The sequence below is a fragment of the Pelobates fuscus genome, chromosome 6 (genome assembly GCF_036172605.1).
Source record: "Pelobates fuscus isolate aPelFus1 chromosome 6, aPelFus1.pri, whole genome shotgun sequence".
NCBI lineage: Eukaryota > Metazoa > Chordata > Amphibia > Anura > Pelobatidae > Pelobates > Pelobates fuscus.
Genome location: NC_086322.1, coordinates 21,510,187 through 21,538,024, shown reverse-complemented (window position 1 = coordinate 21,538,024; position 27,838 = coordinate 21,510,187). Strand labels below are relative to the sequence as shown.

General features: G+C 44.0%; 2 protein-coding genes across 2 annotated transcripts; one reads left to right on the top strand and one right to left on the bottom strand.

Annotated features, from left to right (window-relative positions):
* Window positions 1–1,126: 1,126 nt before the first annotated feature.
* On the bottom strand, window positions 1,127–4,314 carry LOC134615300 (tachylectin-2-like). Its single transcript, XM_063459795.1, has 3 exons — window positions 3,618–4,314; window positions 2,428–2,608; window positions 1,127–1,399 (listed from the first exon to the last, which is right to left on the bottom strand). The coding sequence occupies exons 1-3, from the start codon at window positions 4,289–4,291 to the stop codon at window positions 1,196–1,198; spliced, it is 1,059 nt and encodes a 352-aa protein (XP_063315865.1). The 5' UTR covers window positions 4,292–4,314; the 3' UTR covers window positions 1,127–1,195.
* Window positions 4,315–13,549: 9,235 nt separating this feature from the next.
* On the top strand, window positions 13,550–19,293 carry LOC134615214 (tachylectin-2-like). The gene is made up of 4 exons (XM_063459709.1): window positions 13,550–13,562; window positions 16,636–17,482; window positions 18,000–18,180; window positions 19,054–19,293. The coding sequence occupies exons 1-4, from the start codon at window positions 13,550–13,552 to the stop codon at window positions 19,255–19,257; spliced, it is 1,245 nt and encodes a 414-aa protein (XP_063315779.1). The 3' UTR covers window positions 19,258–19,293.
* Window positions 19,294–27,838: the final 8,545 nt, after the last annotated feature.

The following is a 27,838-nucleotide window of genomic DNA, read 5'->3' as shown; positions in this document are numbered from 1 at the left end:
ACCCTAGATGAGCCCTTCACTACAGAGGAGGGGGTAATTAGATTGTTGCCATGTGGGAAAAGCCCAGGTCCAGATGGGCTAATGGCCTGATATTACAAAGTCTTTAGGGATCTACTGGACAAAACACCTTTAACTAGCTGCTGCGCTCCTTCCCCAAGGGTCCACTCTGATCATTTGGGGTTTGTGTTGGGAAGGCAAACTAAAGTCATCGATGATACACAACGTGAGAGCTCTCAAATGTTGGTTTAAAATGTCCTCTCATTTTGGAGGCTTTGTGGCATGGGACAAGGTTCCACAGCTGGGTTTAAGCTCTCTATTAAGGCTTCTTGGGCTGCATTAGGTTAAATGGGCAGTCAACATCCTTTGCAATAGGCAATGGAACCAGGCAGGTATGCCCCTATCCCCAGTGCTCTTTATATTTGCTATAGAACCCTTTGAGTGCCATTTGGAAGAGTTCACAGATCAAAGGGTTCCTTTATTCAGAGGATTTGGCCTTTGCAGATGTCCTCTTCACCATCACAGATCCAGTTACCTCACTAAGGAGATTGAGCTTGTTGTTCATTCTCCAACTTTAAAATTAATGCAGGTAAGTGAGATTCTGGGACTAGCTTTGACCCTGGGATTTAAATCCCATTTGAAAGCAATTTTTTGCTACAAATTGTTAGTTTGGAAGCTGAAGAATGTGTCCAATGGACTATGGAGCCCTCTAGCAATTGGGGGGTTAGTTACATTTGTAAAGGCTAGGAGATTCAAAACCCAACCAATATGATATGCATATAGAACTATTGCCAAGTACCTGCACTGTGTTTACTGCTAATAAACCCAATTAGATAAAGTATTTGTGGTACCTTTGGTTATCATTTATAGGACTACACACTGGAAGTAAAGCAGTGAGAAATCTCATGATCGGGAGTAAAATAATGTGCTTTAATTGCACACTTGGTATAAGCCTGGGGGGATGTGCACTCATTGAGTGCCTTGTGGTAATCAGGAATGCTAGAGTTAAGGAAGCCCACAGGATCAGACAGACATATGCAGCAGAAAACAGCATTTTACAATATTGTTTATTTTGACACCAAGACAGAATATGAAATGCATGTAGCTTATACAATTCCAATTACACCGAGAGACATTCTGTACAACATTTATCCACAGGACACATTTCACTCAGAGGATTGTACAGGAGCCATCCACCTCATGGTTTGTAGTCTTCCTGGGTGACCATCAGGTTATAGTGAGTGACCCCTTTCCACATTCCCTGGATGGTGGTCTCATAGCCAAACAAGGTGCGGATCTTGGCACGGAACGGCACATCCATTTCTCCCTTGGTCACAGATGCCACCATACGTATTGAATGTCCACCTGGTACCACCACATCAGAGCTAGATGAGAAGGTAGTCTGCAGAAGACAGAAGGTTAGAAACTGAAGTAATGGGGCAAACTGGAAACCTGCAGGATTTTAACCCTTCTCAGTGGGACTGCTCTGCAGTACAATAAGGTTAAGTGAGAGATTAGAAAGGCACACAGGATTTTGTTGTGTGGTTCTTATTGAAGCCTTCTTGCCCCTGGCTAGAATAAAAGGACAATAGACACCAAAACTGTAGCTTCATGAAGCAGTTTAGGTGCATCGATCATGCCCCTACAGTCCTACTGCTCAATTATGCCATTTAGGAGTTCAATCACTTTGTTTAGGCAGCCTTAGACACACCTCCCTGCATGTGGTCTGCACAGACTTCCAAAACACTTCATGAAAAAGAAGCTTAGATATTACAGGTTCCTTTATTGCACAGTCTGTTTAATCTAAAATTAATCATCTTCTGCTCTGTTAATATCTTCCTAGACACTACAATAGCCTCATGTGGGAGTACAGTTCAGTGAAGAAAACAGGCGATCAGATTTTAGATAGCAAGCCTGATTGAAAGTTAAACCATTTCTCCATTCAGAATGACACAGCCGGAGGAGCTAGGGCTAGAAACCAAAAAAACTGGACTGCAGGGGCATGATCTATACACCAAAACTGCCTCATTAAGTTCATTGTTTTAATGAGATATAGATATCAATGCAGCAGACTACAAATTAACCAGTTCAGAGAAAAGAGGTAGTGCTATTTTTAGAGAGGAGGTTGGGCAAGAGGGTACACTGATCTGGGCCAGTACCATTAAGCTATTTGTTAATAGCTAGCCCCTGCCTTGTTATTGGAGTGACAGTAACATGCCCCACATCTACCAAGCCAGGATACCTATAACCAGTGGGACCGTTGCTTTGGAAGCAGATACACGCCATACATGGAGACTCACAAGCAGAACATGGAAACCAGTTGAAGAATTACCCACATAGCCATGTGGGTGTTGTGACTTTACTGTAAGCAACAAACCAATACTAATGCAGAGAAGCTTTTCTCACCCTCATTATACAAGCCATGCTTACCTGTGTAGTGTTGGTTGTGGTGAAATTCCAGGTATGAGTTGTGCTCACATTGATGGAAATCTTGGTCTCTGTTTCCCCTATGAATGGGACTCCAGCTTTAAAGGACATCTCAGCTCCAACTGCTACTGTGAATCCATGTTCCTGGCTGAAGGTACTGCTCTCAGTTATGGTTTTTGAGAAGCTAGAAAGAAAACCTTCACATTAATATATTGGGAGAGATTAGACTTCATGGAGCAGGGCTTAGGCTAGTCGCACCCAAATCTAGTTCGTAAAATAGATGTTTGCCAAGGATGTGCCTTGGTAATAAAAAAAATCCCGCAAACAATTTTGATCTGTAATATCTCAACCTTTTTGTTTGCTTAAAATTCAGAAAGAATTACATTCCATTGGCTTCTGGAATTCATGTACCCATTAATCCCAGTTGAGCAGATGGCTCAATAATGGGAGTGCAACACAAGTTCCAAGTTAATGAGCAATCCATTGAAATGCTGAAAAGTCAAGAAAGACAGCCATCTGTTCTCTAGTAGAAGAGTCCTTGCTTCTTACTTTGAAATCCATATTAAAAGATAAATTGTGAATAGATCTGACAGTTTTTTACATTTGGACTCTTCCAAGATAGGATTAAATGAATTGCACAGGTCTATTGACCCAGTTCTCCAGCTACCTTGTTTTGTCAAGATTCAGTATTGACCACATGTGGGATATTACTAAATTTATGGACTGAGGACCAATTTTCATTTAAGAAAAAATAAATTTAAAAAAAAATCCACAAAATACCAGCCACAAAAGACAAGGATACACGTTACACTCCTGAGAACAAGACCCTAAACAATTTGCCTTTTGTATCCTAGAAGGAAAACCTTTCCACTGAAACCTGAAATTCAAGGAGAGCGTCCTGTGTAGAGTTCCAGCTACACCAGACAGACTCATTTCATGCTCACCAATGGAGGGCTACCAGTCGCCATAGGACAGGTCATCGACTCCTTGTATTCATAGATGGCCTTGGCATTGTTACCCCATTCTCTATACAGCCATTTTGATAATTGGCTACAGTGGCTTCCTATCCACCACCTGTGCAATCCAAGTACACCATATACTGCAGGCATGTACCTCACTAACACCATAGAACAAACATTGCCAACAAGCAGAAGTATTAACAGAGGCAGCACAATAGAGTTTCTATTACTTACGAGAAGGTGTGCTTTAATGGAGTGCTGCTCTTGTTGTTATAGATCTGGGTCTGAACCACCTCTGTGCCTTGGGATAGGATTTTCCCTGAATCTGGAAGGAATTCAAAGCTCACAATACTCTGGATGGTTTTATCAATGGTGAAGGAAAGGAGGGGGTAGACATTGTAACCCCAGCCCAGTTTCTGTGCCTTTTCAATATAGTTGGTATCAGCAACGGTCGGGGTTGGTCCTTTATAGATGTTGCCATTCTTTGAATCCACACACCACAGGTCTGACTCTAGGGTGAAAGCCATGAAATGGGTCAGGATGCGCCAGCCTCCTTTTCCAATGGTTTTGCTGGAATTAAGCCAGTTATCGTCTGGTTTGGTTGGGGGGCTTCTCATCACAAGCTTGTCGTCACTTGTCACTGCATACAGGATGCCTTTAGGGTCAAAGAAAAGGGCATCAAATTCATTCCAGCTGTTGGTTCCTATTTTGGTGGCTTGGCCATAAAGCCAGGACACATTTTCATTGCTTGGTGCTGGACCCTTGTAGAACTCCCCTTTCTTGGTAGATGCATACAGAAGGCCATTTGGATCAAAGAACATGAATTTAAACCCATCCCAGTCAGTTTTGCCCACTCTCTTGGCAGTAGAGAACCAGTCCAGGTTTGGATCTGAAGGCATAGCTCCCATGAAAAGCTCTGTACCACGCACAGCAAACAGCACCCCTTCTGGGTTAAAGGCAATCTTACTGACATCATTCAGCTTCCCTACAATGCTAGATCTGGCATCAAAGTTATCCAGAAGATTCTTGGGTGGTAATCCAGCTCTGCTAACATAATCCTTCACAGCAAACAGGAGGGTGTCTGGAAGTTCAAAAGCAAGAGGTTATAGCTATCAGATGCAATTCACAACATGGGATTGTTCACAAACAGATTGTATTTAGAGTTTAAATCTTTAGCTCTACAGGCTAAGCATAGTGTAAAAGAATACCTCTTTATAGAGATAGATAGAATGGTCACATTAGGAATTAGACTATTACCAGTGAAGCAGGCTAGGGTGCAAGTTATTCATTAGAAATGTGAGCTATAAAAATGGGTTTCATCTTCAAATTTGAAGAGCTCAAAACCTTTTTGCACATTTTGTTTTATTAGAATATTTAGAAAATCTGCATGGAGGAAATCCAGGATCAGTAATATCATTGAAGCATAGTTCATTTGCGGTCAAGTGGCAAAGGATGCTGAGCACTGACCCAGAACAGAGGGAAATCGGTGCTGAATATTAGTTATTACAGCTGTTGGGAAACATTAATTTACTTATGCAATGCTCAGTGAGTATTCCCCTAGACATACAGAGATATATATATATATTGGAAGGCGTAGCCTGAAGTTGTGGGAGGGGTTACCCGGCTATTTAAACTCAGGCCCCCCTACACCACAGGGCTGATGCTGCCTGGTTCATGACTACTTCCGGTTCAAAGGTCATCAACACAGACTGCCTAAAAACTCCAAACAAGCTGGTCTGGGCCTACTGTGGCTCCCATGCCGATCAGACCAAGTTTTTCCCTGCTCCAACAACTCCCATCCTGCTGTTCCAGCCGCATGCGGTCAGAGACTCCCAGGACGATCGGACCAAGTTCTCTCTGCTCCAACAACTCCCATCATGCTGTTCCAGCCACATGCAGTAAGAGACTCCCACGATGATTGGACCAAGTTCTCCCAGCTCCAACAACTCCCATCATGCTGTTCCAGCCACATGCGGTCAGACTCCCACGCCGATCGGACCAAGTTTTCCCTGCTCCAACAACTCCCATCACGCTGTTCCAGCCACACGCAGTCAGAGACTACTTACCTCCTCTCCAGAACTGGCTGTTCGTTCCCGCTGGCGCTATGGGACCCCTTACCGGCTTATCGGGCCTTTTCCTGGACCAAACCTCCGTGTCCACCAAGTCTGGATACTTTCCAGCCACATAGCTGACCTCTCGTTTGTTTCCTGTACCAGTCAAATCCACGAACCGTGAGTCTGCCTGTACGGGCCAAATCCATGAACACACAATTGTTCACACGTTTATGTTTTTACATACCGTCTATTCTGGACTTTTTCCCGTTCAGGACTTGTCAGTTCACCTACTCCTGCCTGCTCTTTGTTCCATTCCTATTCGCTAGTTTCTTTTCGTCAAATGTCTACCGAACTAGTCTCCAGTCTCTCAATTACATGCTTCCATCTTCCATTCCATGCTTCCATCAACGGCCACCATAATCATAGTACCAATTCGTTAGTTTTACACTGTTCCCTGATACATGAAATGTCCAGGTTCTTTAGCCTGCTACTAGTTATCCTTACATGCCCCCTGTAGTTCTGTTATATTTGCTATGTTTCTTGTTATTATTTACAATTGTGCATGGATATTGTCAGTTTCCCATTACTAATTCAGCTCTGGTAAGCATTTAATATTCACTACATATATAGCATTACCATCATATATCGCATATGTCTTATTCTATCACTTATGGACCTGGTACTGTTCTGAGGCAGTCATCACGTTCACATTTGTTACCATGTGTTATGGCCAATCTGTATACTTGCTCCCACGATAGGTATATTACTTATTTGGAGGACGATCACCTATTCGCTAAACCTTTTTTGTAACACGCCACACTCCTATGTTCATATGTATCGTCATGTTACCTGGGACAAACCCTAGTGTACCAGGCTTTACCATACCATCATATGTTCCCCCTGACTCTACGTCAAAATAATCACGTATTATGCACTAAAAGTTATTTACTCATTGCTGCTATATTCTACTCAAGCAAGTTAATCATCCTAACCGACCCTTGTATCACTAAACCTACAGCAACTCCACTCTAACTGTTCTATGTTACATCAGCCAACGCTGGCACGCAATTCCTTTGCCAGGCCGTACACAGGCCCACGCCCGGGGATCCTTAATTCCCCACACATACACCCCCCTTCCCATGCTGGCACGACCATAATTAAATATTCTAAGTCCTACCGGGATAGCTCAAAACTGCCATCATAGCTTGGTATTCCATATCCCCCTATATGTATTTTAGCTAAAGTCACAGGACCAATTAGCGGTCACTCATGACTCTGCCTATCCCCCATTATTGTCGCAGTATTGGTTAAACACTCCCCAAGGTCTCTGGTAATGGCCTAGGATCCTCACCCTACTCACTTATAGGGATATTTGATTTATGTCCTATGAATCTTGTACCCACCATCGTAGGGTCAGGATTCTAACAACTATGTCCTCAGGTTACCTATTCATAGACCAGCCTCAAGAACAACCACCCCGATTATACAGGCGTATTTTGTTCACAGTAAGTCAAGCCCAATTCCAGTTCCAACTTGCCTCCCACCATCATTTCCCTTTAGGTTCTCCAATATCTCATTCCTCTGGCAAGGAAACCACATTCTACCCCAAGCAAGGTATGTTTACCCACCTCGCTACTACCCATTACCCGTCCCATTCTCGGATCCGCTATGTCAGCTATCGGCCTGGTACCCAGCTATGCCAGTAACTAGCCTCATCATTATCAGTTCCGTGAGGCCAACACCCATCTTCCTCCACATATGGAGGTACACGCCCCTCAGCCCAACACATAGCTAACGCCTCACATCAACCTCTCCAGGTTACGAGTTAGGGCCTCAACCAGCATGGCCTCTTATATTGACTCTTTTTACAGTCCCCAAGAGGCCAACGTTCTTGCCACACCTTTCAGTGGCCCCTGCCCACTAGTCCAAATCACATGAAGTCAAACCGTTGATATCCACTCTACTTGCCTCCATACATAACATCAACGATGGACTACAGAGACGGGAATCTCCACAGGCACTGATGCACATCCCAGCCACAGGACTCCCAAATCCCTCTCATGGTTATGTTATCCTTTCAAATCCCTCCCTTAGCACATCGGTTTACATTATTACTCCCTCATACTTTGTGTCCCTGACCATACGCAAAGACATCTGGAAAGGTTAATTTAGTCTCCTTACTGATTGCCTCCCACGATGTCTTAGAGTACAAGTCTTACTACTACGATGATCTGTACGTCGTTCTATACACCAGAATCCCAGACTCAATCAGAAACTCACTATCCCAGAATTCATCCTAGCCTTCAGACTTTTGTGATGTAAGTGGCTCTACTTCTCCTCACCATAGAGAAGGCTTGCATCGACAACCTGGAGTTTTACCTCTAAGCACAGCCTTTCTGTCACTCAGTCGACTTCTACATCAAGGTTTCCACACACCAGTTCCACACAGGTCTGGTCACACTCCTGTCCGGTATTCACGAGTGTCAGAACCTTCTGTCTGCATTAATAGACCCCGCAACACAATCACGTTGCTTAAGAAGGTATTCAACCATATTAATTACCCACCCCTAGCCTCAACTCATTGATTTCCTCTAAGGAATTCCCCCAGCACTATGCCAAAGGGGTTGACCAGAGCTTGGGTGGGCAAGACAGACATTTCCTATGCCTCCAAGCTTCTACCTATTCAGCCATCCCAAGGGCATGTTCATGGCATTTTATGGAGGGATTGTCATGAATTTCCCACACGTGTAACTTTTAGAGCAAAGAGTAACCCCAAGCTGTTTCTTATTTGCTAACACACTATGTTGACTAACACTCAATATTAGCGAATGTCCTGCAGTCACCGGTTATCTTAGATAACTTCCTCACGATAGAACGCCCTCACTCCGCTCTGGTTAGTATTCACAAGACGATGGCACTTTTCCTCACTATGGGTTCCACTTTCACAAACTGACCTTCTTAGGCATTCATCTTGACACTAATAAGCTACAGAACATGTCCACCTACAGAGAAGGTACAGCGCATCGGAGTCCTGGGAACCTTTCCTTCTGAAGAACAAGCGGGGAGGGTGGGGGGAGAATGGATCTACAGTCCTACTGGGCACATCGAGGTTTGCCATTATTCTGCACATTTATTTCCCGACCGCTGAGTCTTCTTCCCACCGACAGTTGCATTCTGGCACTAGTTGTTAGCAGACCTACACATATGGCTCAGGTTCATACCACATTGGATTGGGGGCCAGGTTATTCCCACCATTTCTCATAATTTCCCAGTTACATGGACCAATGCGTCTGCACACACTGATTTCACAGCCAATTTGGTGACTTTTGGTTCTGAGTTGCCTGGCCAGTTGAGACAAAAAAAAAAAAAAGTTTCTATTCCTCGTCAACATTTCTTTGGAATCTGCCCCATAGTGGCCGCCTACAAGGCCTGGGGAGGCATGATCGGATAGGGGAAGTAAAGTGATTTTCTGACAATAAAGCAGCTGGCTATACCCACATTCCATGGCTTAATACTGCACTAACTCGCCTCATGGCATTTGGCAGATTTCTGGATTGAGCGGCCCTCTCTGATTATACATCACAAGCATACAATAGAGATTTCACCTTTACAACAAGTTTACCACCGATTACCATAAAACCAATATTCGTTCACTAGTCACCATTGCGACATTCCTCTCCTTTTTGCCCACACAATTTATAAAATCTCTCTTAACACTACAAAACTTACCTGGCTGGCTACACCATGTCTTAAGTGCCCATCCTAGTACCAAACAGTTCACATCCTCTTGCCATATGTAATACGTAGGGACAATCCTACGGGCAATAAGGTGCCGGTCAAAATGTCAGACCTTTACAGGTTATCACTCACAGGACCAAAATCTCAATATGCCCCTATTTAACTGCAGGGCAAACCACTCACTACAGCTAAATTCATAATGTACCTCAGAACCCTCTTAACTAGGCGGGGACTCAACCCCAATGCCTTTTCGGGACATTCCTCCAGAATCAGGGCAGCATCAGCCGCTTCCAGAAAAAATGTCCCTGCTCACACCATAAACATTAGGACGCTGGAAATCCACAGTATAATACTAGATACATACCACAACCAGAGCTAGAGTTGAGTAGGTAAAGCCGTTATGAATCTTGCAACGTAAAGATGTGTAATAAGGTATCTTATTCAACTTTTTGCCCTCTTTTATTACAGGCCTACCCGATACGTCGGTTTCGGCACACCACAACCGACTTGCTCATATATCCAACTTATCATGTATACGGCTTTTGTCCCCGACTATATATATATATATATATATATTTTATGTTACAGGTGGTCAGTCTCATTAAAATCCGTTTAGGCGATAATCCCCTTTTCTCAGAAAGGCACAGCTACTGCAGAACATCAAAACTCATGAATTGGATATAGGTGAATGCATTAAACTCCCGAACTGCATACCAGGGAATAACATAGCACTCCAAGCTGGAACCTCACGAATAGCTGCTAGCAGATGAATAGGAAAAGCAGACATCAGCTTACACTCCTAGCAGTCAATCTTCAACAGCATACAGTTAATCCCCCCCCCAGAAACGAGACAAAGCTCCGTGTTGAAGGTCAAGCAGTGGTCTGAGGTGCTGGGGCACCCAGCCTGGTTTTTATTACATGAGTACACATACAGGCCACACCCAGGGGAGGCATAACATAACCAATCACATACATGGTTCAGCCCACACATCCCCTCCCCTCAGATAACATTAAACCCAATTATCCGGTACACTTTTCCAGCCAAGTTCTGGATGTACCCCAAAAACAGGGGGTACACCTTTATTCAGGGGGACAACATATTCAAAATTCAAGTCATTCGGATGAATGGTTCGGGAGATATGGGTTTCCAAAGATTTGACCGACCGCATGGGTAAAGTATCCGAAAACAGTTCCATGCATTTTGGCCCTGCGGTCGGTCACAGAAAAGGGAATAGAAACAGGCGAATTACTTGGGTTATAGAGACTAAGGGGAATTCGCATGAATCCCCTAGTTCGTGCGTTTCTTTCTACCGAACGTCGGGCCGTTCAGTAGTTTCCCCACAAAATCCTGGAAGTCTGGAGGTCTCAGCGGTGCTTGCCTAGTCGAGTGTCCGATTTCAGTTCCAGACACTCGACGGCAAAACACCGCTGTTCGGTAGTTTAAGATGGCCGCCGCCACGTGTTCGGCTCCCGAATGGCGGCCACCCAGAGGACACAGAATACATTGCATAGATTGCCAATTACCTGTTTGCAACATTGTTGCAAACGGTAATTGGAGGCACGCTTATTCCTGGGTGGTCTGGTTGTTCGGTAGTTTCACTCAATATACTGAATGGAGTGATTCTACCGAACAATCAGATGAATACTGCATATCTATATCCCAGGTTAACTCAACACATAAATACATACAGGATATTAAAGGCAGGGTTAAAGTACTATGTTCCACAGTCTTAAAGGTACAGTATCACAAAAGTCCCAATAAGTTCACGGATGGCCCTTAAAGGCCCAGTAGCAGTAATATCAATTATTACATGCCCAAATATAGTTTTTATAGAGCAATATGTCCAGGGGCCGTAGTCGCAGGGCAGAAGGCTAGCAACCAGGCCTCTCCAGTTCACAGTGGCGAAGCTGGTTTCGCCACAGATAATGTTGCAGTTTATGTATACACCCTTAGACAAACTGTTTTATATACACACACACACACACGATTGTGGCAGACTGCCTGGGTATCTCTGCCAATCATGCTTCCTAGTCCTCACCGAGTACCATTATCACTGCAGCTTGGCGCCTTCCCTAGACACTGCCTTTTATGCAAACCCCATTAAAGCAATGCTTTAATAGCCCTTACAGTGCAAGGTGGTACAAGGAAAGTATAGTGCAGGAATACAGATGTGTATTCCCATCATTGTAGTGTCCCTTTAACCTTCATAACCAAGATGCTCCATTCCTTTTATTAATTGTATAGTCTGCCTCTATTTCTAGTGCCATAACATCCCTTTGAATTGCCTCATTGACATCTGTGGTTATTGCTTACAAAACAATTTGAGCTATGGGAATTGTGCTTTAGCTCTAGTTCAATTTAAAACTAGCGAGGGGAAATACGAAGTGAGCCAGTAAGCTTGCTCATACATCCCAACAGTCAGGCCTGAAAATGGAGGATGGGTGGCAATGCCCAGAAAGTGCTCTCATCAGAAAGATAAAAAAAAAAAAAAACACAAAAACACCCACATGAACACCTCATGTTCTAAGCTGCCATGGAGAGCAACATTAAACTTAGTGTGCTAGGAACAGAAAGTCTAGCTGGGTGATAAACCTTCACTATAGATAGTTCATGGAATTAAATGCAAATGGCAGAACAGACAATAAATAGCAGGTTTAGTTTAATTCTCTAACTCTGCTAGTTGTCTTGGTTTTAACAGGCAGATTTAACCCTGGTTTTACCAAGGACGAGACATTCAAAACAAACATACCAGCTTTGGAATGTAGATAATTGATATCCAATTAGTTCCCTGCAGCCAGCAACAAGATCTCAGGGATGAGAGACCATTATAGAAATAATAAACTATTACAGAAGACAGAGCAGAACATCCAAGTTTAAACAAGTACAACAGCCCTCCATTGGGTCTCTCTCACCAAGTGTATAATAAAAACACTACAATTTATTAAAGAGGGAAAATGCAGGGTTGTTCTGAGAAGCTTTAGATCCCCTTGTAAGAACAGTTGACACAACTAAAGTTGTTAGAGAATTGGCAATGGGTTTTACCTCTACAGAGTCCAGACAGGTTTAGTGTAGTTACATTCAGACACAGCAACAATATGAAGCTCCTAGAGTAACACTTGGAGTGTATGTTATAGGGAGAAGCATCTTAGACACGATGAAGAGAAACCATTTACCTGGTGTATCCATTTTCATAAACAGATCAGAAAACAAGCTCCCAAATCTCTAGACTCCCTGCAGGGATCCTTCTTATTTCCTTTTGGAATCTCTAGCTTGTGCCGATCAGGCAATGTCACCAGATATCTCTGTATCAGTTCAATACCATCAGTGGTTAGCTTTATAGTCAGGACCCCTCCCCACACACAGCTGTACCTGCTTTAATGATCAGGAATACAGTAGATTCTCACAAGGTTATTCACTAAGCACCAAATATTTGCAGATCAAATCTGAAAGGCAATACAGAGGGGTTATGTTTAACAATTCTCGTTGGTGCAAATGTTCCATTTTATTATGTATAATAATACATAATTGTACAACAGATGGGGATCTTCCTTTTGGACACCCTTGCGATTGGGGGCAAGACATTTTTGCACCAGGGTTCCCTATGTTAGTTCTGCCATTGGTTTCAATTTCTCTAATTCCCACTTTAGTAAATGAGAAGATCTGCAGATTGTCCAAGCTTGTTTTAGATATATCTCCAGTGAAAACATTCAGCAAAAATTCATGCATGTTTTCTTTGGCGCATATCTATTATATAGTGATTTTTACCTCCCTTTTTTTTTTTCTTGGAGTGTTCCTTTAAAGAAAATGGAAGAAATGATTAGATATACCCTATTAAAAATATGCTTGCATTTTTAGGACGATGCAGACTGGTACAATGGAGCCCTGTGGACCCAGAATCACAGTGATTTATGGGAGAAAAAAAATAGCAAAATCTGAAAGAGGAATAAAAAGTGTCAAAAACACATTTTGGCCCACTACAACAAAGGATGGAAAATATGTCCCCAATGTATTAAAAATCTTATTCATAATAAAATGGAACATTCACACAAATTTGTTGAAAGTGAATGTCAGAAGTTTTATACATAATCCCCATCACTTTTTGACTATTTTTGTCTCAGTTTTGCCATTCAGATTAGAGTTTAGTGAATGACCCTGTGATAGTGAATTTCATTCCTGCTTATTAAACCAGGTACAGCTGTGTGTGGGGAGGGGTCCTGACTATAAAGCTAATCACTGAGGGTATTGCCCTTATACAGAGATCTCTGGAGACTTTTCCTCAGCTATACAAGCCAGAGACTCCAAGATAAAACAAAAAAGGATTTCTGCTGGGAGTCTAGAGATTTGGGAGCTTGTTTTCTGATCTCTCTTTGATAATGGATACACCAGGTAAGTGATCCCTGTGTATTGTGGATTTTTAAGCTCATTTTGTAGGGTTGTATATACTGAGCATTACTAGGGAGTCTCTCACATTATAGAGAACTATGTATGTAAAGCTTTTCTCAGTGCCTCTACATTCTGCAGGAATGTTCCTCATAGAGATGCATTAATTCAAATCACGTCTACAAAATGATACCTTGGGGGGGTGGATTAGACACGGCAGCAGGAGCCCTGAGAACTAAATTTACAACCGCACTTGCTATGTATGCAAATAGGTGGCTCAGGCGAATAGTCTTGCTGTGCAATAACCTCCCATCTTCCTACAGGAAAGCCTTGTACTGGCTGATATCAAACCTGACTATCTCTGCCACATAGGCAGCACTATCTTCTGTGAGAATGGCATGGGATCAAAGTGTCTAAAATCACCTTTCCAACTGATCTAAGGAGGGCTGGGAATCTAAACAGGCACTGCAGTATCAGGAATACATGTTTATAAATTCTCTGAATTAAAAAATCTTGGAACTGTTTGGCATTCGAAATGAACTTCAATCTAAAGCCAAAACCGGAGTCTTAGCTGATATGTCACATCTTCTCAGGTTTGGCTGAAATTGCTGCTTAACTTGATGTGCCATACATGTATAAATTCTCATTTATTATAAAAAAAAATCCAAGCTTTATACTGTGTATAATTTAGTGAGGGGGGGGGGGGGGGGGAGATGGGGATGGGGGAAGTAATTTAAAATACTGTAAAAGCCGAGGCCCCTAATTTTACCCCAAAAAACTGGAAAAACTTATTCACTCGAGTATAAGACTAGGGTGGGAAATGCAGAAGCTACTGGTCAATTTCTAAATAAAATTAGATCCTAAAAAAATTATATTAACTGAATATTTATTTACAGTGTGTATATACTGAATGCGCTGTGTGTGTGTGCATGTGATGCAGAGCCTTGGTGGGGGGTGGGCATTTTCTATTTAATTATTAATTTAATATTTGTATTTTTTTATTTGTCCCCAATCCCTGCTTGTTAGTTGGCCAGGGAGGGGGGCTCTCACTCCCTGGTGGTCCGGTGGTGTGCACTGTGTAGGAGGGGGCTGGCAGGAAGCTGTAACTTACCTTTCCTGCAGCTCCCTTCTCTCTCTCTCTCTCCTCCGGTCCGTGCAGCTCCCAGGTCAGCTCCCTCTGCAAGTCTCGCGGCCGCGCGGAGCGTTGCCACAGTAACCCGTAGCAACGCTCTGACCCCGCGGCTCTCGACTTGCAGAGGGAGCTGACCTGGAAGCTGCACGGACCGGAGGAGAGAGAAGGGAGCTGACAGGAGCTGCAGGAAAGGTAAGTTACAGCTTCCTGCCAGCCCCAGGTCCTTGTCTGTATTATGGCAATGTAAGTTGCCATAAGACGAGTGGGGGTTTTTCAGCACAAAAAATGTGCTGAAAAACTCGTCTTATACTCGAGTGTATATACGGTACATTTGTCTTGATTTACAGAGTACATAATGTATATGGCTTCAGTTTATTACCAGTCTCAGGTCACAAAATACAAACCACTTTAGAAGTTGGCCATTAACCTTTCAATACAAACATACATCACAGGTTAAGTGTGCATTTTGATGGATCCATGTTTTGGAGAATTAAAATTTTTAGGGTGTGGTTTTTTTGTTTTTTCTTATAAAGAAACTAAATTAGTTTTGACGCCGAGGGTATATCTAAAGGAAAGGGGTTAAATGATTAGAAAGGGGCAGGTCTGCACAGATCCAGGTCCCTCCACTTAACTGGCATACACGAAGGCAAACCAAAAGTCCCTGCAGCGCATAATTGCTCTGACTTGCTGTCTCGGTGATCACATGTGCTGAGACAGCATGATTGGTTGCTGCCTGTCTGCCACGGACATCGAGGCACAATTAAAGGGACCCTAATCACCCAGACCACTTCAGCTCAATGAAGTGGTCTGGGTGCTGGGTCCCTCAGGTTTTAACCCTTCAGATGCAAACATAGCAGTTTCAGACAAACTGCTAGATTAACATTTGGGGTTAAGCCAGCCTCTACTGGCTGTCTTCTGGACAGCCACTCGAGGTGCATCTGTGACGCTGGAGGCATATTATACCTCCATTGCGCAGAGCGTCCATAGGAAAGATTTGAGAAATGCTTTCCTATGGACACTTTGTGCGCGGCACTTGCGTGCACGTTCGTCTCAGCTGACCTCAGTGGGAGGAGGAGAGGTCACCAGTGCCGAGGAAGCCTGGCGCTGGATGAAGGTAAGTGGCTGAAGGGGGTTTCAACTGCTTCAGCGCCACAGGAGGGGGACCCTGAGGGTGGAGGCACCCTCATGGCCCTAAATTGTGAGGAAAACCACTTTGTTTTCTTGACACTATAGTGATCCTTTAACCTGACAACTGCAGAGATCTGGGGTTAATTTTAGTAAATAACAGAAATGTAATGTCTTGGGACGGCCTTATTTCTAGGGATCCAGTCCATATTTTGGCCTCAAACCCCACAGTACCTCTCTGCTAGGAGCACCTTATTGTCTATGTATATAACAGAACTCCACCGCAATAATGTCTCTAAACTACTAAATGTGTTTAGAAATTGGTCTGTGTAAATAAGATGCATTATTCCTGTTCAAAACTACACTTTAATTCTACAACTTGTTGGTAAAAGGCCTAAAACTTTTCAGAACCATTCTATCTTTGGCCACACCATGAATCTCATCCCTAAATGAGTGTCCTCTTTTTGTCCATTTGAAATCTCTGGAGGTATAAAGAAAATTATGGATCAGTGCTCCTCAAGGCAGTCCATATTTGGGGATTACCTGGGTATATCTAGGGTGTTTAGTTCATATTTTCTAAATGCCTTGGACACACGTTGGTAATCCCCAAATCCTGGACTGTTGGGTGTGCCTTGAGGAGCACTGCTGTAGACCATAAGAAATGCCCCAGTGTTCTTGAAGGGATGTTTCCTGTGCTGCTTGTTTTTTTTTTTTTTTAACTGTCTCAAACTACAATCAGTATCTTGGCTTATGACTTGCATCACCTGTCATTTCAAACTGTTGTGAATTACTTCTAACTAACCTCTTCCTATTGACTTCCAGACACCCTCCTGTTTGCTGTGAAGGATTATGTTGCCAGAGCTGGATTACCACCCAAGAATCTTCTGGATAACTTTGATGCCAGATCTACCATTGTAGGGAAGCTGAATAATGTCAGTAAGATTGCCTTTAACCCAGAAGGGATGCTGTTTGCTGTGCGTGGTACAGAGCTTTTCATGGGAGCTATGCCTTCAGATCCAAACCTGGACTGGTTCTCAACTGCCAAGAGAGTGGGCAAAACCGACTGGGATGGGTTTAAATTCATGTTCTTTGATCCAAATGGCCTTCTGTATGCAGCTACCAAGAAAGGGGAGTTCTACAAGGGTCCAGCACCAAGCAATGAAAATGTGTCCTGGCTTTATGGCCAAGCCACCAAAATAGGAACCGGCATCTGGAATGAATTTGATGCCCTCTTCTTTGACCCTAAAGGCATCCTGTATGCAGTGACAAGTGACGACAAGCTCATGATGAGAAGCCCCCCAACCAAACCAGACGATAACTGGCTTGATTCCAGCAAAACCATTGGAAAAGGAGGCTGGCGCATCCTGACCCATTTCATGGCTTTCACCCTAGAGTCAGACCTGTGGTGTGTGGATTCAAAGAATGGCAACATCTATAAAGGACCAACCCCGACCGTTGCTGATACCAACTATATTGAAAAGGCACAGAAACTGGGCTGGGGTTACAATGTCTACCCCCTCCTTTCTTTCACCATTGATAAAACCATCCAGAGTATTGTGAGCTTTGAATTCCTTCCAGATTCAGGGAAAATCCTATCCCAAGGTACAGAGGTGGTGCAGACCCAGATCTATAACAACAAGAGCAGCACTCCATTAAAGCACACCTTCTCGTAAGTAATGGAAACCTCATTGTGCTGCTTGCTCCTGTCTGCTGTCTACTTGGGTTAGGAAGGTAAATGCCTGCAGTGTATATACAATACTTGGAATGCCCAGGTCTGTGATTGGTGGTGGATAGACCACATCTCTAGTCCTATTCCATGATCTAGATGGCTACAATGAGAATGGGTAAGTATGCTGAGGACATCTAAGAATAAGGGTGTTCAAATGACTTTTCTTAACTTTCCTTTCAGCCATTTAGTAGATGGCTCCATAACTTGCCCCTCACATGGCACTGCCATGAAAGAGTAAGCTGCACTCCATATGGTCTAATGGACCTATGAATTTCAGAAGGCACTTGGTTTTTTCTCCTTAAGATTTTCTGAATTTTGAACAAACTGAAATTCCAAATGAATATATCTCCCTTTTATCCTTGCTCAAAAAAAACAAATTAACCAACTGGGTTTGATTGGAGGTGGTGGTGGTAAACTAGCCTGAATTTCAAACTATTAATGACTGGTTTCTTTTTAGCTTCTCCAAAACTGTAACTGAGAGCAGCAGCTTCAGCCAGCAACATGGATTCACAGTGGCTGTTGGATCTGAGATGTCCTTTAAAGCTGGAGTCCCATTCATAGGGGAAACTGAGACCAAGATTTCCATCAATGTGAGCACAACTCATACCTGGAATTTCACCACAACCAACACAACACAGGTAAGCATGGCTTGTGGGAAGGGAGAAAGTATTCTCTATTGATTAGACTTGGCATACTGCTTACAGTGAAATATCAAAACCCACTCCGCTATTCGGTTTATTCTTCAACTGGCTTCAGTTTCTTTCTCATGACTCCATGTATGACTTTTATCTGCTTCTAAAGACACAGCCCCACTGGTTAAGACATCCTGACTTGGTAGTTGTGGGCCCTGTAACTGCATATCCAATAAGGCAGGTGGCTGGGTAAGAACCTTGCTAACTGGCTTTGGTCAGTGTACACTCTTGCCCAACCTCTATAAAAGCTGTCATAAAATACACTATACCTACTTATGCTGAACTTGTTAACTTGTATTCTGTTGGCATGTTACAGTAAATGCTCCTTCTCAAAGGGATACTACAGGCAACAAAACAACTTTATTTTAATGATACAGTTTTTGGTGTATAGATCATGCTCGGAGGCTACTAACCGAGCAGGAGATGAGGAATTCTAGATTAAACAGACTATGTAATAAAGGAACCTGTAATATCCGAGCTTCATGTTTGGGAAGGTTGTTCAAATCACGTGCTGGGAGGTGTGACTAGGACTGCATAAATAGTGATTGATCTCCTGAATTGAGCAGGAAGATTGCCAGGGCATGATTTGTACACCAAAACTGCCTAATTATGCTAAAGCTGTTTGTGCTTGTAGTGGCAAATGGTTAATAAGAACACACAACACAAATTCCTGTATTGTGCCTCTGTAATCTCTCACCTACCTTCATTGTACTGCAGTACAGACAGGCAGAGGAGGATTGAAATAACACAGGGCCCTGAGCAGATTTCCAGTTTGCCCCATTCCTCCTTCAGCTTCTAACCTTCTGACTTCTTCTGCAGACAACCTTCTCATCCAGCACAGATGTGGAGGTTCCAGGTGGACATTCAATACGTATGGTGGCATCAGTGACCAAGGCAGAAATGGATGTACCGTTCAATGCCAAGATCCGCACTTTGTTTGGATATGAGACCACCATCCAGGGAATGTGGAAAGGGGTCACTCACTATAACCTGATGGTCACCCAGGAAGACTACAAACCATGAGATGGATAATCCTGTGCATTCCTCTGTATGGAATATGATCTGAAATATGAAATGTTGTACAGATAAATCAAACTTTGCATAATTCCATTCATGGTATAATAGGAATTGTATAAATGGCAGGAATGTCATGTTCTGTCTTGGTGTACAAAAACAAATTAAACTTGTGCATGTCTTGCAATCCCTTGTTCCACTGACTGTCAATCTGTTTGCTTTACATCAGGTAGAATGTTCAATTCTAGGTATCTTTTTCCTTATCTAAACTGTAAACCCCCCTCTAATTCCTGTCCATTTTGATTCACCCTATAACCATCCTGACTAGTAGCCTAGAGGTCAGCCAAATGACTATCCATCTCTGGCATTCCATGACTGTTGTATAATGCAGGGATGGTCGACATTTTTGCAGGTTAACTCTGTCCTAGGAAGGGAGTCAACCATCCCCCTATGCTGTGAACCACAGTGGCATAGATGTTGCTTCATGGCTTGGTCTGTTCCACAGGCATGTTTGTTTCAGAGAAGGGGAGGGTTCTGGTATACCTATTGTGTACACAGAGGAGAGGGAGTCTAACTAACACTGAGTTGCTCACGCTGGGGAAAAATAGGGATTCACAAAACCTATAGACAATAGCTGAAAAACAACACTCTAAAGGATAGTGTGTGGGTACCAGGAGCTGACTCGTGTTAATGGCTTAAAACAGAAAAAGGACTTGTAAGATATGAATGTGAACTGTAGGAGCTTAAAGCTATCTATAATCTAAAAAGGAATGAATGAGAAAATATTTCAAATCTTTTAAAATAAGGTACTGTGCCTTTAAGAATGTAAATCAAAAAGGTAGTTTCTTAAATGACATAAAAATACAGTTAATGTCAAAATCGGAAATAGAGATGCAATAAGATATGCCCATAAAGGATGAAACATGTAAAATATATGCATAAAATAGAGGGAGAGTGGAGATTACTCTGCTGGGTTGGTGTCTCTAGAAAATCTGTATCCTGCCATATAGGTCTGGCTAACGCGTAGGTGGAACCCTACTTCGATTTTAGAGGTGATGGGTAGATGATGAAAAGAAGCTTGATATCACTACTTGACCAAGAAATACTCATTGTTCTTGTTCTCCTCCTCTCCACCCACCCTTGACTATTTCTCTTTACCATTCCTTCCATCTGAATCAGAGGGTATTGCTTGAAAGTGTTCTCCTGAAACAAAGTGGAGAATAGAATGAAGGGGCACACCCATAAGGCCACTACTCCATAATTCTTCTTGACCTATCCTCCGCCATTGACACTGATCGTATCCTTCTCCAAACTCTTTGAATCTCTGTCTCTGTGACACTGTCCTTTTCATGATTTCCCCCTCCTATCTCTCCTAACACTAATTAAATGTCTCCTTTTCCAATGACCCTTGCTCCCCCTCATCCTCCCCTTCTGTTCGCTTTTCATACTGCCTCTCTTAGCAAACTCATTCCTTTGGATTTTACCACCTGTATGCCAATGACACCCAGATATCTATTCTCTCTTGATCTCTGTCCCACTGTCCTACAATGTGCCACCACTTGCCTTTCTTTAATCTGACTGGCTGTCCTCCAGCTTTCTGAAACTCACTCTCTCTAAAAGAGCTTGTGTTTCTGTAATAAGTGGTCTGTCTTCTCAGTTGAACACGTTTTATCTAATACGTAATGGAATGTAGAAGGAGAAGCAAAGTTGGTTGAGGTGTGCCGAAGCCAACGTACGAGTAGGCCTGCAAAAGAGGGCAAAAAGAGGATTCAAAGAAAACACACTATTGCAAGTTTATACGGCTTCTGTACTGAAAGCTAGTAAGGAGCTTTTACTGAGGTGTATATATAACTAGGTGAGGCTTACCTGTGGGCCCCATCACCTAGTGATGTGGACTGGGGTGTAAGAGCTTGGAACTGCTGATGCAGTGCTTCTGCCAAAGAAAGACCAGTGAAGGAAGCCATGATGTAGCTTACCTTTAATGGAATGTTTAGATGTGAAGTAATGGATTAGTACTTATAGTGTGTCTGACCTTGGATGCGTAAAACTGAGTGACAGCATAGGAGGTATAAATAAGATGCTTGATATGTAGGTTCAGAGGAGAAGGCAAAAAATAGTTTTAAAAAAGTCTTGAATTCAGCAAACTCTACTTGTGACATGGAACAATATACAAAGCCCTGGCGTGAGTGACAGAGTAGTCGTGAAGCGTGTGTATGTGTAACTGTGCTTAGTCCAAGATTCTCATTAAAAGGTTGTATCCTGGTAGTAGGTCGTAGGGAGACCTTAAACTGAGCATGCAAGAGCTTCAGCGGCTGTGTTGTGGACACCAGGAATGTAAAAGCAGACTAAAAAGAGCTGAGAGGTTGCTGCCAGGCAAGTCAGCCTGTAAAAATAGCCACAAAATGGTTAGCGAGGATGGCCGCCTGAACGTAGGCCAGGTGTCATAGTGAAGGGTGAATAGATAGTAGATTAAAGGCGTTGGATAAGTCCATCTTGCTCAACCAAGCCTTACTACTTGCGAAGTGATCGCTTGTATGGCATGATCGATTTGCGTAGTGCAGTGAGAATTCCATAGCGGGAATGAGGGAGTTTGATGCTGGGAATGGATGTAGAGTGCGGTGCAGAAGAGGTCTATGATCCGATGTATTATAGAGTATAGTGAATTTCTACATCGATGGGAATGCTACGCCAAGATGAGAAGTGAGGAGGTGATCGTGAACCCAGCGTATGACTGCTGTGGACAGAAGGTGGTCCACCGTAAGAGGGTCAATGGGTGAAGATAATAGGGTTAGGGCCTACGAGTGTACCTGTGGGAATGGCGATAAGGCCCATGTGAACCCCTGTGAGAAACCCGGCACCAGAATCTACCAGATGCCTAGCTGGGTGTAAATGTAGATAGTATATTAGGATAACAATGTTAACCTTAGTTGGGCGTATCTTAGGTGACAGATGGGCTGCGTATGTGGACTAGGTGTAGGTTCTGGAGCAGATGTGCAAAACCCTGCATGTAGTGAAATAGCATACCCCAGGATTAAAGTCATAGTGCACCCGAGCCTTCCCCAGAAATGAAATGGTCAGCCCAGCATGTCCCTCAGGCAGCCTCCCTGACTAGTGCGTGGGTTGAAGGGGTGGTGAGAAGTGGAAGTAGCTGTCTCTATGCGAGAGGCAATGATAAACAGAGGAATGGAAAGCTTGGTTAAGTCGTGGGTGTCACTCTTTGGAATACTGAAATGTCGCCAAGAATATAACCTTTGTACTGTAGGGAGGCTTGTGAAGTTAAGTAGTTATGTTAGTTTAACGTCCTTTCCATCGAGAATTATTTTCTCCATGGAAATTGGAACAGGGTGGGCCGGTGAGACGTATGGAGTAGTGATAGTGGGGGACGGGGAGGGAAATGAGGGGAAAGCCAGACTGTATGACCGAGATCGCCAGGTGAGCGCCTGCCGGGCTTAACGAGACACCTGGTGTGGCTATAGCCGATTCCATTTATCAGCCTGTTAATCATTTGGAGGCTGGCCAGGATAGCGACTGGGGTTTCCTGATTGGAATCTGAGGAGTAAGCTGACGGCACTTGTGAGCTAGAGCTGGGCCTAGGAACATTGGGCTGAGCCGTTGTGAGCCAGTGTAGTTCTGCCTTACTGGCAGTGGCTGGGCAGGGGATACCCCTGTGTCAGAGCTCTGCTGATATTTTTTGGAATGTACCAGAATCCCAGGTAACTGAGGGTAGAAGGGGTGAGGGATTCCTATGGAGACCCTGGCCAGACTGGCGTGCTGGGTATTTCGTCCAACAGGAGACCGATTATTGGGATGGATACTTGTGACATTCTGAAAAAGAAATAATGATTTGGATAAGTAATGTGTCTTAGAGGTATGGATGAGACCTTCGGAGAACTGGCCTGCTAGCTAGTGCCGAAGCGAAGAATTTAACTAGTACCAAGTGAAAGGTGAGGCCCTGCTAGTGCCCGGTGGCGGAGAGAGGCTCTACCTATGATTTGGGCCGAGGGGATTTTGTGGCCACTTGAACGAGGTGGCAGGATCTCGGATTCTCGGTGACCGTAAGAGATTAAAAACGTGTGGCCGTGACATGGGAAGCCCTAACTGTAGCCCTAAAGAAGGGCGAGCGAGGTGGCTAACTATGATTTGGTTGTGGGGCTGAACCTCCATGTTGAGGTGGGGTGTAGACCTCGCGGGACCGTAGTATTACTTGGGATAGCTAAGGCCAGTGCCTAACCCTCAATGCCAGTTCTCTAGCCTATTGGGGCTTGTCTCTTAGAATGGTGTGATGTAACGTATGAAGATACTTAACCTTGAGTGTCTGTCCTCTTTATTTGGGCAACGCGCCGGAAGAGTACAATATATTCTTGCGTCTGCAGGGAACGGGCCCAGCCGGGAAACCTTAGGGGGAAAAAGATGACTAGTGGCTCTGAGGCGTGCCACTAATATAATGAGTGTAAAAATGTTTAACGTATGAGAAGGTGTGTATCAGAGATACTGTAACGTACAAACGTGGGTAAGCTGAGGGACCTGAACGTTGGTCCGTAAATTAGAGGCAAGCCCCTGGGTTCCCATGAATGTGAATCATTTGAATGATACGAAGGCAAAGTGAGGCCTTAAGGAGAAACGTAATCGTAGTGAGTAAGATTACCAATACCGGATACTGCAATGCAGGGAACCTGGTAGCCTGTAGGTTGTTGATGGCGTAGGACTTGGTGGCAATGACACAAGTCTAAGTAATAATATGTAGAAATAAATGACAAAACATGTACCGTTAAATATAGTAGTAATATGGTGGATTATGATTATGAGATTGCTGTTGACATTTTGTGAGGAATCTTAACCCAGGTACGTTTTGAAGTGTAGAGCCCACTTTGGGAGGTGGGGGGTTGTATGAAGCCGTGGAGGCTGAATGAGGCCTCAAGGGAAAACGTAAAAATAGTAAACCTTCTTACCTGTTACCGAAATGCAGGATACTGGGTACCTCTTCTTGGAGCACTGTTTGAAGAAAAGTATAAGTAGTAGCAAGGTGGTAAACGTGTAAAAATTGGATGTGAGTATTGCTGTCCATCTCACTTATTATCGTATATACTCGAGTATAAGTCGAGTTTTTCAGCCCCTTTTTATGTGCTGAAAAACCCCAACTCGACTGTGACAGAACCATCCGTCTGTCTATTTTCTGTGGATTCGTCTATTTTATTCCGTCCGTCCAAATGACTGTTTCCAGTATCATAACCATACGAATGACTGTTTTCCACGAATAAAGCTACCGAACGGATGGCCACCCAGAAGAGAAGTGTGCTGCTGGTTAACCTTTTAATCCCAATTAGAACGTTGTGGTTAACCGCAGACACTTCTCAATTAAACCGACTTCAGGGTGGCCGCCGTTCGTATGTCGAACACGAGGCAGCGGCCATTTTAAACCGTACGAAAGCCCAGCGGTGTTCGGCTCTGATTCCATGGAACTAAAAACGGACACTCTTTCTGCCGAACACCGATGAAACCATGGGTCACTTGGCTGTCTCGACAAAGCCGTACGAATACCAGCTGTTCGGGAGTTTTACCGTCGACAAAAAGTACTTAACCCAGATAGCCTTCCCATGGAGTCGATCGCCTGCCGAAAGACTATAAGAACTTTGACTCCATGGTGATTGAACTATACGTATGGGATCTGAGCGCTATTCGTCAATAATGTGCCCTCAGATCCCGGCTATCTGGGGATATGTGATATGGATGTGAAATGTACAGTTATTATAAAGTTATGCATTTTTATGTACTTGTAACGGAATGCAGTATATTAGTCCACGATATCCGTTGGTATCTTCAGGTAATCCACAGTCAGAGCAGAAAGCACGGCAATATTCCCCAATCCTCCCAATAACCGGACGAAACACAGTTTGGGAGTCAACTAACTCGCTTTATTCACATACCTCCATATTTATGCAGTTCCCCATGCAAGGGGTTTCCTTACAGGTGTTACAGGGGATTTCTCCCATCAGGCAGTGTAATTATCCCAACAGGCATTGCTGCACGAGAGGGATACTCCCACTAAAATGGACGATTAAGTGGATTATCCCCTCGTGTAGCAAACCCGACAATTTATGTAGAAATCCATATTTTATACAATTTTACTCGCTTTTAGACGAATGACCGTTCGGTAGATAGCTGGGGTCGGCGGGCACATTTAGTGAGAATACCGCTCCGATCCCAGCTAAACTAACCGAACGCCGCACAAAATACATTAAAACATTGAGTTCGGTTTAAAAGTACCGAACATCTATGGGGAACAGAATGTGCCGAACGCGGAACTCCCGAACGCTCTGGAAGTCCAGCGGTGTTCGGATCATTGAGTAGCCGTTTTCAGTTCCAGGCTCTCGAGGACCGAACACCGCTGCAGAGACAAAGGATCCAAGATGGCCGACCGCCGCATGGTCGGTAGCCGAACGACGGCCACCTAGGAGAGCCCTTAATTACCGATTGCAACATTGTTGCAATCGGTTAATTGGTGCCACACGACTGGTGAGTGGGTGGTCTACCTGGGGAGCCCGCATTCGTATGGCGAACGGCCTGGATAGCCGTGTTTCGTCAAACGAACGGGATTTGTATGCTGGCAGCGTACGGCTGACAGCATGCGAACGGCCATAATACGGTACATATACAGTTTAAAATACACAGCATATATTCAGCCTACGGACAACCTTTAATACTACAGTCCAGAAGTGGCTAGGTTTGCCACAGTACTTTCTGGTTTTATATTTAAAATGGCGATAGGTCTTTGCCCTGGAGATAATTGCATTTCTTCCCAATTATTTCCAGGGCAGGAAGGAGGAAACCATATTGCATTGTGGGAAAAGTCTATGCCTGTATGTCTGGAATGTCCTACTGTACATCTGTAATTTCAGTCTTCCATTTGGTCCCCTAGGGGAGTGTCCACCAAGTGGGAGACCCGCATAAATACGGGCGGGTAGCCCACAGTAAAGCCAGATCCTGTTTGACCCTCAATACGGAGCTTCTGTCTCGTTATTGGGGGGATTTATTATTCATGCTTAGAGACTGCTTATGGGAAACGTATGCCGCTTGGTGGATGTCGTGGTTCGGCTGTTAGCGGCAGTTCGTGGAGTTCTGTTCGGGAACCGGAGTCCTTTCACGGATCCTGTTCAGGAGATTACCGCTTCCCCTGGTTATGGTTCGTGGATTACAAATTATACGAACAGAGAATTGATACGGTGAGAGGGGAAGGTGAACTAAACGGCGCTTTTACTTATAGACACAAAGGGTGTTGTAACATCGACTTATACTCGAGTTAATGTCTGTATTATGGCAACTTACTGTGACGAAGTGCCCTTCGCCACTTGGGCCTGGAGAGGACTGCTTGCCAGCCTCTTGCCATGTGATTATGGTCCCTGGGAGGTTTTGCCCTTTAATTACAAGATTTGGGCACAATGGATTTTCATTGTGGTGCTGCTGGCCCTTTAACTTCCAGAGGAAGGGTTTGTACTTTTAAATTGGCACTTCGAATGCAGTCGAAGTGCAAAGTCCTTGAAGTGGCCGCCATTCGACAAACGAACACGTGGTGGCGGCCATTTTAACTTATTCGTACGTAGTCAGCGGTGTGTGCAGCCAAATCTATGGAACTGTTTGCGGCTACCCAAAGGAACGAACACCGCTGACCCGTACCTTCTTCGACACTGCGGCTGGAGACTAAGTCCCGTTCGAAGATTCGAACGCTCATTCGAATGGGACTTAGTCGTTTTCACTGTGTAAAATAGACCGACCGCACAGCCCAAATCCATGGAACTGTTTTGGGCATGAAAAGGTGCCTGCGGTCGGTCAAAAGTGACTTATAACTATTTCCCGAACGGCTGAACGGATTTGTATGATTTTTGGGTATGTTTGTATTTGGAATGTGCTGATTAATAATATGTCACTGTTATTAATATTGGATGTATGGTTTTAGAGTTATGAATGTTAGGTAAAAAGTATGTTTTAAACTGTACGTATAATTGGGTTACCTCTCAGGCTAAGGGAAGGAGATGTGTGGGATGTAACCACTGTGTGATTGGGTAATTCATAATTGTCTGTGGGTGTCTCTCTTGCATGGGAGAATTGCATAAAAGCAGAGTGTGTGTCATTAAAAATCAGTCTTGTTCCAGCATTAAGCTTTGGCTCATGTGTGGATTATTTGGCGATACCAGCGATATTTGTTCCTGTGGATTATTGGAGTTATTCTGCTATTGGGAAAAGGAATACTAGACGGTGATACAGATGACTACCGTCACACTTACATTGCCATAATACAGACCAGGACCGCCGGGCTCATTACAAAGCCGGCGGTCCTTTTGGGGGCTGGCAGAGAGCTGTAACTTACCTATCCTGCAGATCCTGTCAGCTCCCTTCTCTCTCCTCCGGTCCGGTCAGCTCCCACTGTAAGTCTCGCGAGAGCCACGAGAGACCGCAAGACTTACAGTGGAGCTGACAGGGGAGCTGAGCGGACCGGAGGTGAGAGAAGGGAGCTGACAGGAGCTGCAGGAAAGGTAAGTAAGAGCTCTCTGTCAGCCCCCTCCTACACAGGCCATCCACTGGACCACCAGGGAAT